At 39.6% G+C, this 9846-nt stretch overlaps 1 protein-coding gene across 1 annotated transcript in view; it reads right to left on the bottom strand.

Moving 5' to 3' along the window:
- Positions 1-263: 263 nt before the first annotated feature.
- Positions 264-9846, bottom strand: part of LOC134624317 (aggrecan core protein-like) — a 37114-nt gene continuing 27531 nt past the window's right edge. The window contains exons 15-21 of the mRNA XM_063469295.1: positions 5903-5980; positions 5002-5115; positions 2832-2990; positions 2676-2758; positions 1237-1381; positions 413-595; positions 264-331 (exon numbers count right to left, since the gene is read on the bottom strand). Of these exons, the coding sequence (XP_063325365.1) occupies positions 264-331; positions 413-595; positions 1237-1381; positions 2676-2758; positions 2832-2990; positions 5002-5115; positions 5903-5980 (830 nt within the window). The remainder of the gene's footprint in view (positions 332-412; positions 596-1236; positions 1382-2675; positions 2759-2831; positions 2991-5001; positions 5116-5902; positions 5981-9846) is intronic.

The raw sequence follows: 9846 nt of genomic DNA, 5'->3' as shown, positions 1-9846 counted from the left end.
GAACGTCTGTCAATCAAAGTGTCCCAGCAATACTAAACAAAAATATATTACAAGAAACACAATAACCATTAACAACCAGAACAATAAAATAAGGACAGGAGCGACAGAAAAAAAAAAAAAAAAAATCACATTACCACGGTCTGGCCACTCCCATGTGGGTGTTCCAGAAAATTACCTCTTGAAATCTTCTTGACTTGTATAGAAAATTCATTTTTGTGTCCCATTAATGTTCTTTTGAAATAATAAATTGCTATTTTGACTCCTTAGTGACGCCTGCTGTTGCGTTCTGGACTCCTTCGGCTCCTCCTCTGTGCTCTCCTTTGACTTTTCACTGCAGCGCGGGAAAAACCAAACAAAGACTTATTATGAGAAATAACACTTCTCAGTACGAGTCTATACAGAGCATGCTCACCATCAGTGCATCTCACTTGGGGCTCCTCCCACTGTCCGTCTGGTTGACAGCGCACCAGCGGTAGATGGCGCTGTCTAAATCCTGGATTGCACTGATAACGAATGATGGAGCCGACGGGGTACACCACCCTCTTTTTGCCAAACATGCAAGCATTGGCCACCTCCGGCGGGGCACCACAGGACACTGAAGGTAGTACCAGAGGACATCATATCAAACAATGTGTTTCCTGCAGTACGTGTTTTAGGTAAAAAGCTAAAACATTGCTGCGTTAGTTAGCTCCAAGTCAAGTTTGTTTTTGCAGACCAACAGCCAAAATCCAACGTTTGTTTTGTTAGGGTTAGGACTCTTTCACAGAGCCCAGTATGAGTCACACTGTAGGAAGCTTTAGCCAGTCTAATGCTGCTCCACCTATGAAGGAGTCAAAACCACTGGACATATATTCTACCATTCAGATATCTGCCTTGTATTGATAACCAGACCAAACAGACGAGACTAGACTTGAAGGTTTGATTCTCTACACCAGCAAGCAGAAGAACTGACACAACAAAAGAGCCAATCAGGAGAAAGTTCCCATTAATGGAGGGCGACCTTGAAGGACGTGGAGCTAATTTTAATAAGTGCATAAACCGATTAAATGGTCAGTGCAAAATAAATAATGATTTCTAAAGCTACTTTAGAATAGTCTAAGTATGAATATATAAATATAAATCTATACATTTATACATGTATAAATATAAGAGGTCAGTTTTAAAGGTGACATTGTCAGGTGCTGTGAGTCTGCCAGTGTGTGGTGGAGCTCCAGAGGTTTTGCTGAGCCAGCCTACCTGAGCCTTTCTTGCAGGTGAAGGGCAGATGATAACTACAGGGTACATCGTTCCACTGGCTGTCAGAATGCCAGATCATCACCACACAATCTTCTTCAGAGTTCACGTAGTTGTCCGGCTGGTTCGGCCTCCAGTTCTCGTATTGCTGAAGAGACGAGAGCAAACAGGTAAACCTCAGAGTGTAAACGGGACCACAACAGCTTTACCAGTTGTCCTGTATGTCATCTTGTACTGCTAAATTAGATTTTATTGTTTTGTCATTTTAAAAACTTTTCTCAACAGCAAAAAGATCAAAAAACAATAGAAGCATTAATCAATGAAAATGTTTCCAAACAATAAGTTACGTTGGAGCAGCCTTTCAACGCCTCTCTCTGTCTCTCTCTAGCAAACTTGACCCAGACAACAAAGTAAAGCTAGTTTTCAGCTACGAGCCCGACACGAACCCGACGTATTAGCCAGAGGTCCCTTTACTACGGTTCGGAGCCGCGGACCTGTTTTATATACGCGCCGAATAGTTTTCTATACGAGATCGCTGCAAAAAGTGCAGCCTTACCTAAGGTCCACCTACTGTTACTCATTTATATTAAGATTTAAACATCTAGTTGGTATTGGTATGGCAAGTAACCTTCAGTAATAGTAATAAATCACACAGCAATAGTACATTCATGTAGTTGTAAACAGCATGATAATATATTAAGTAATCCAAAGTATTCAGAATACGTTACTCTCATTGAGTAACGTAACGGAATACGTTACAAAATACATTTTGGGGCATGTAATCTGTAATCTGTAGTGGAATACATTTTAAAAGTAACCTTCCCAACACTGACAGTGATACAAAGCAGTGATGAAGATTACAAAGTAAAATGAAATCCTAGCAAGCTGATCTGAAACATAAACAAAGGGAGGAGGCGAGGAGAAACACAAAATAACACAGACGAGCCGACAAAGAGCACAGACTGACACATATATACACACACACAAGGTAATCAGGTAGTGACACACTGGAGGGGAGCACAGCTGATCCTAATTCACAAGACGACAGGAAGACACAAGCTGACACAGTGATAACAGACACAGACCTTCAAAGTAAAACAGGAAATTCACAAAGACAAACTCAGGGACACGAACAAAGCACCAGGGGAACGACACAGGAAATAAACCTAGAACTGGAAACCCTGAAAATGAAACCTACATACTAATAAAAATAACCATGAAGAAGTTAAACATCAGATCAGCTAATAATAATAATAATAAACATAACGCCAAAACACAAAACGCTGGGTCAACGACCCAGCACCATGACAATGTTGCTGCCATCACACTCAAATTGTACGTTTCCTTAGTTCAAGCACTGATAGATTTTTGTTCTGACCCAGTGTGAATAATGCCCTGTTCCCTCATCACCGAGTGAACACCAGTCTGACACGCCCACTCACCAGAGGAGTGCCGTCAGTCCACTGGAAGTCATTCTCTACGGTCTTGTCATTCAGCCCGATCCACTGGTAGTCTTGTGCGTTTGCTGTGGAGACAAAACAAAGTGCCTCGATTCTCTCTCTGCTCCCGTCTCTCACACACATCCGATAAATACTCACCGTTGACAAAGTTCTGCTCTTCTGGGGAGATGATGCTGACCAGGTGGGCGTTGTGATCGCGGCAGCGCTGCTCCGCTGTCACCCACGTCTCTCTCACGGTGAAGTGTCGGTAGCAGTTCCCCTGAAACTTAGTCCAGCCTTCTTCACACGGCTGCTCCTCTGCGGCCGCAACAGCAAAGAATGAGCACTGTGAGACCGCTCGCTCACTTCAGCGCACAGATTTCTGAATGCAACGCGTCTTTTTCAGGGCTCAGAGTTTAGATATGAAGTGTTCATTAAAGCTTGTTACTCGTCCACAACTACAAACGAGCGTGCTAAGTAAAGTGCGCCATCTTCTCTTCACTTTATTGATTTTTGCTCTCGGCTGTTGATGTTGTGAGTCAGTGAGAAGCACACTGTGCCCTGAGTGGGTTTGCTGTTGTGTACAGTTTTGACAAAGGGCAGCGTTTCCATCCTGACCTACAAAACAAACAACTCTTTACGGAGAGGAAAATCAGGCGTAGCGTCCTCCTGGCTAGTAGGGCCTGCCCAATTTCCACCTTTTACTGCAGCATTCAAAGGCTTCATTCACTCTGTAGCTCCGTTCTGTTCATTTTCATTTATGGGCCACTTCAAACAAATGACACAAAACACACACATTTTTCCATTTAGTCCTGTTTAGCTGTATTATAGCAGACAACTCTGGATTTATCTGAGACATCCACCCCTGAGATGCTTTGCCTGTCCACATACAACACGTCTTTAATAATGTAAATTATTTCTGTAATTAAGAAAAAACTCGCAATGTTGGAAAAATCTCAGGAATGTTTCTAAGAAATTATTTACACTGGATTTTATTCTACTGGCCTCCAGTAACACCGTGAAAAACCCTTTTTGGTCAGCACATGTCCTTTAATCTGCACATGAAATAAATCTGTGGACCTGATTTTACTCATCTGTGCAACTCTGCTAAAATTAGAACCACCGCGTCTCACAGAGATGCACAGACACTAGTTCCTGCACAGGCACGGCTGTGGAAAGTCCTCGTTTTCAGGTGGAAGAGCCTTCAGTTGAACCAAAACGCTGCCGGGATTAAAAAGAGATCCTATATTATTAGTTTCTATTCTAAGGTCCCAGTTAAAAGAAGAACTTGAATGAATGATCAGACCCCATCATACGATCAATCAAACTAGCCCAACAGAGCACTTCCCTCTCACACTGTGGGCTGACTTCCTGGGGTGTTTGAAAGTAAACTGGGAGGCAGAGCCTTCAGCTCTAAGGAACCAGCTCCCAGTTTGGATTGGAGACAGTTCTGCACACAACCAGTGCGTTGGTCTAGTTTTTATTCCGACCCCAACGTGCCTGCTGTCTCGCTCCTCTGAGTTTGAACTACACGTGCTGCTGTCTTCAGCTTTATTTTGGTTAGTCTAGTTTACCAAAGCTAGCTTAAAGCCTGAAATCACAGTGTAGTTTATTTTTAATCATTTTAATCATTTTTAATTTAAATGTTAAACTTAGGGACTCCAATAGAGACAGACAAACTCTCATTATTAATAAAGCTCTGTTAGGACTGGACCTGGTGAACAGGTTTCTTCCTGTTAAAAGGGAGTTCTTCCTCCCTCTGTCTCCAAGCACTTGCTTGTAAGAGACCACCTGGTTGTTGGGCTCGTTTCTGAATATTGTCAGGTCTATGGTCGGTTCTTTCCCTTACACCTTACAAGTATCTTGAGATGACTGTTGTTGTGAGCTGGCACTATGTAAACAATGTAAGTGAATAACTGAAAAAAATTATAATAAAATTTCACACCAAAGATCTGCAGGCCTGAGTGTGGACTGAAGTTTATGAAGGTCTAAAGAATGTTTTTCTGCATATCCCACTTCTGTACATTAGGATGCTCTGTAACACGTTCACTGTTACTCTGGCTCACCTGGATGACTGCTGCAGTAAAATGAAGTTTAGTAAATGTTTGCAGCATCAAAACCACTAAACCATTACTGCCTCTCTGACAGAATACAGGCTCCCATTGCAAACCAGGAACATCACAGATACATGCCATGAGCCACCACGGCTCCTCATGACCGTCTGCTCACACAACAACTAATACTGCCATCTGCTGGTGATGCCTCTCGTTCTCTTGCTTCAGTTGTTTTTGAGGTTGTTAGTATTTTTTAGCTGAAGCGGATCTCATACCGATCTCACAGCGCTCCCCTCCGTAGCTGGGCAGGCATAAGCATTTGAAAGAGTCTACAGTCTCCACACAGGTGGCTCCATTGGCACAAGGGTCGGAACGGCACACATCTACCTCTGCAAAAAAGGGGGGCGGGTAACACTACTGTTACAGCGAGGTGTGGGGACGGGAGGCGGATCAGCAGGGTGGGGAACAATACCATGCAATGCAACTTCAGATTAGACTTACTGCACATAGAATCATCATCCTTGTTCCTTTGTTAACAGCTCTCTCAGGTTAGCATGTGAAAATGACATTGATATTTATATACTGAAATATACACCAAAATATCCGATTGTTGGAAAGAACGCCTAATGATTCTAGTCCCTGCAGTAAGTTTATCTTTGAATCCTTTGCTAGTTGCAGCAGAAAATCACCATTTAACTCCCAGCAGGATGAAAGCACATATGTTGCAGCAGTTAGATTTAGCATGCATGCATGAGCAGAGGAGGCGTGCTGGCATGGCAGACCAAAAACAGCACACGAGACACAGACGCGGTAAATCCTCAGAGCAGAGACGATGCACATTTGACAAACGGCCGAACGTGGACATCTGTCACACAAACACAAAGACCCAGAGCTCGACACAGAGAGACAACAAACCCAAGCAAAAATACAGTCAGGACACAACAGCAGAGAAGGAAAACAGAGACTGTGAGTCTGCTTCATGAGCACTGACTACAGTTACAACAGGTTAAATGTTTATCTGGAAATAAACCCTCAGATAACAGGCTGATTAATGCACAGACTGCAGACCAACAACAATGTAACACATGCAGACAACAAACAGAGAAATGTTTCAGGCAAAGTCTGTTAACAGGTACTGAACGAAGCTGCTGTCAGAGAAGGAAATGAGAAACTTACCGTCACAGAAGGCAACGCCGTTCTCTGCAGTGCACGAAGCATCGCCACAGGGGTTCGGTTCACATGGGCCAACATGTCCTTAAAAACAACGCACACTGATTCACACAACACGTCCTCCATGAATGACACACACCAGCTCAACTTAGAAAGACACAAGAGGCTTTGGCTTTAGCCATCTCAAATATCTCTAAGACAGAAAAGACTGTGAGATGAGCACACGCACAGCTGTAGCGTTAAACCCAAATCCTCACACTCACATGTATACACTGACATTATTAATTATACAGATGAACTGCTTAAAGGTATAAGTGTGACGAATTCTCAATATAGAACAGAAAATCAGAAACACAAACCGGAACATATTTACCAAGAGTTTAAAACAAAACACAAAAGTTCTTCTACTGGAATTAATATGAGCAGAGGAAAAACACAAAAGTAAGTATTAGCTCCATTAACACACCAGAAAATTACAGTTAAAATAATAAAGAAGACAAACTGGGAACAAAACACAACCTGACACTAATAAAAACTGAGAGCTCAAGAAGAATAAACACTCAATAAACCAGATCACAAAAGTAAAAAAACAGCCAAAAACAAAATAGAAAAGAGATCCATGGAGGCAAAATAACAAATGAGACACGATGAAGAAAATATAGATAATAAATTATTTAAAACACCAACTGACTAGATTTCAAAAGTAACAGCAAAACAGACAAAATGTTCACTGTGATGTTGTACTGGAGTGGAAAAGCATCACTGTGAGCCATGTGAGGCTGAGAAGGATGCAGCACATGCAGCTACACTGTGTACACTATACTGTATACTGTGTACTAAAGAAAAATAATGAAAGAAAGATGTAGATTAAGAAGCAGAAGAAGAATGTTGTTTCAAGTGTGTCTGTATTTTTTAAACTATATTTATTGTTAAGCTTCTCAAAAAACTGTGACACCACGAGTGCAGTGATAGGTTGGGCTTACGACTTATCATCTTGTCAGCACAGTTAGGCTGAAATGTAAACATTGAGTCTGTGCTGGCATTGAAATTTTGCAAGACAAGTAATGTAGATCCTGCACAAGTTTCCAAAAGACAACAACAAAGTAACAGAAAGTGTACTTGTGAAGTTATTATTTTTAAGGCATGCTCTCTTAATGCTAGACAATTAACAATAATGAATGTCGATTATAAGATATTTGCTAAAATAATTAGGAATAGGTTAGAGGAGGTATTAGAGAAAATTATAGAAAAAGAGCAAACATGTGCAATAAGAGGTCGTTTGATGTGGGATAACCTATGTACTTTGCGGGAAATAATTTATAGTAGAAAAGACACAGAATTTTTTATTTTAAGTCTCGACCAAAAGAAAGCCTTCGATTACATCTCTCACTCCTATTTGTGGGAAGTTATGAAAGCCTACAATATGCCTGAAACCTTCAGCTCTATGATTAAATTATTATACAAAAAATCCCTTGTCCAGATTAAAGTAAATGGAAGACTAACCGAACCCTTTAGAGTCGAATGTGGAGTGAAACAAAAAAAAGAGAGAGAGAGAAAAAATAAAGAGAGAGAAAAAGAGAGAAAAGAAAAAGAAAAAAGAAAGAAAGAAGAAAAAAAGAGAAAATAAGAAAGAGAAGAAAAAGAAAAAAAAGAGAAAAGAAGAAAAGAAAAAGAAAGAAGAAAAGAAGATTTGATTTTTAAAAACACATTTATTCACTCAATAGTGAGCCATACAAACAGTCAGCTCAAACCAACACATTGCTAAACATAAGTTCAGAGTTGTTTAAAGAAAACAGACTTCCTTTATAATCCCAAAGAATTCGAAAAGCATCCAATCCATCCATATTGAAATAATATTTATACTCTAACATCACTCTGGCTCTCGACAAACCTTTGAAGAGCTCAACACAGTCAGTATTTCGTCCCTTATCAATCGTATACTTTCTACTCAAATAAATTGCCAACTTCGCTTGGCCCAAGAAAAAATTCAGCAATTGCCCCTTTTTCTTCTTCCCTTTATCATATGAAAACCCAAAAAGAAAAGAAAAAAGAAAGAAGAAAAAGAAGAAAGAAAGAAGAAAAAAAAGAAGAGAGGAAGAAAAGAAAAAAAAGAAAGAAAAGAGAAAAAAAAGAAAAAAGAAAGAAAAAAAAGAAGAGAAAAAAAGAGAAAGAAAGAGAAGAAAAAAGAAAGAGAAGAAAAGAAAAAGAAAGAAGAAAAAAGAGAAATAAAAAGAAAAAAGAGAAAAAGGAAAAGAAAGAAAAAGAAGAAAAAAAAAGAGAGAAGAAAAAAAGAAGAAAAAAGAGAAAGAAAGAAAAAAGAAAAAGAGAAAAAAGAAAAAAGAGAGAAAAAAAAGAAAAGACAAAAAAGAAAAAAGAGAAGAAAAGAAAGAGAGAAAAAAAAGAAACAGAAGAAAGAAGAAAAAAAAGAAAAAAGAAAAAAAAAGAAGAAAGAAAAGAAGAAGAGAAGAGACGAAAAAAAAGAGAGAAGAGAAAAAAAAAGAAAAAGAAAGTAAAGTATCAACAACATTTAGGCCAGGTGGTTCCCACTCACAGGGTCTCATTACAGCCACAGGCCCACTGGGTGGATGCTTCTGCAGCCCTGCCTTACTTGGTTTTTCAGTGTGCTTTATAAATAAAGTTTATTATTATTATTATTATTATTATTATTATTATTGCTTTGTTCACGGCACAAGTTAAACCATGCATGGAAAACAGTTTACAGGGTAAGGCAGCCGTTCCTGTAGTTTGGCATCAAATCGAAGAAGTCGCTTAGGTGAGAATGACTTATTCTACGTGGACGAGTAACGTGCTGCTAACAGTAAGTAGCAGCTAGCTTGGCAAACGCTAACTTTTTCAGGTAACAATCATTCAAATCTGATGCACAGCTTAGTTTTTATTGCTGTTGAATGATTTGATTTTTTGAATCCCACCAAGCAAAAGCAGGTATAAAGTTAACCATCTGTTTCAGGAACTACAATAAAGCAACAGTTTCCTCTCAAAGGTGCATATTTGCAGCAGCTAGCACATCAACACACCACCACCACCAAAAGACACCTGGTGGTTATGGTTATAGTGACACCCTTAAAAGTAATGAACTGAGCGTTTTAATTGGCATAAACAGCTACAGAGTACTTGTGACAAAGTGGAGGAGCAGTTGCAATGGTCTCCATTTGTCCCATATGTGTTTACCTTTTTTTTTGCACTTTGTACACATTATTTTGTTTCTATGTATTTGCTATGATTTGCTATTTGTCAAGTAACATTGCTTCACTCACTATCCCGGGTTTGTTTGTGTAAGCGTTTTGTTGCCGGCAAATCAAACATTCTGCAAATTAAGACAAATACTCAGCTACATGTTTCTTTATATTTTATCATGTTACAGATTAAGTCATTTGTTCATACTTACTTTGTCTTTTCAGTCTTCATGAGGGTCAGGTGTGGGGAAACGCCCGCCTGGCATTTCCTCATTTTATAGTCCTGATGATGTCACATATGACATCAGCAGGTCAAACCAAGTGGAGGGGTTTCTTTTTCCATAGAGATGCTTCCTTTTGTTTGTGTTAAGGTTTAAAGGGATTTGTTGAATGTTTTTCCTTTCGTTAATATTGCCATTTAGTTGTGTAAATGTGCATATTAGAAGTGTGTAGAGGTTTTGTGTTTTTAGATAATCTGTGTAGAGTTTTAGATCCCTCAGTTGAGTGAGTGGTACTGGCTGGGTAATTGGAGGGAAATTGATGGCCCTATTTAAAGCCAGTCTCTACCAGATGCAGGAGAGAGGAGAGGTGAGCTGTGTCACCAGATCCATGTTATGTTGAGTTTTATTAATTGAATTGAATTGATTTGGGTGGAAGTTTTGTTAAGTTATACCTTAAATTAAGTTCACTGTAAATAAATTGCTCACCTTTGGAAACCTGAAATGTCTGCGTAGTCTGCTTCCTTACCACCTTCCT

Source organism: Pelmatolapia mariae, linkage group LG1, assembly GCF_036321145.2.
Source record: "Pelmatolapia mariae isolate MD_Pm_ZW linkage group LG1, Pm_UMD_F_2, whole genome shotgun sequence".
NCBI lineage: Eukaryota > Metazoa > Chordata > Actinopteri > Cichliformes > Cichlidae > Pelmatolapia > Pelmatolapia mariae.
Note: the sequence above shows the minus strand (reverse complement) of the source record. Positions and strands in the feature narration are given on the sequence as shown.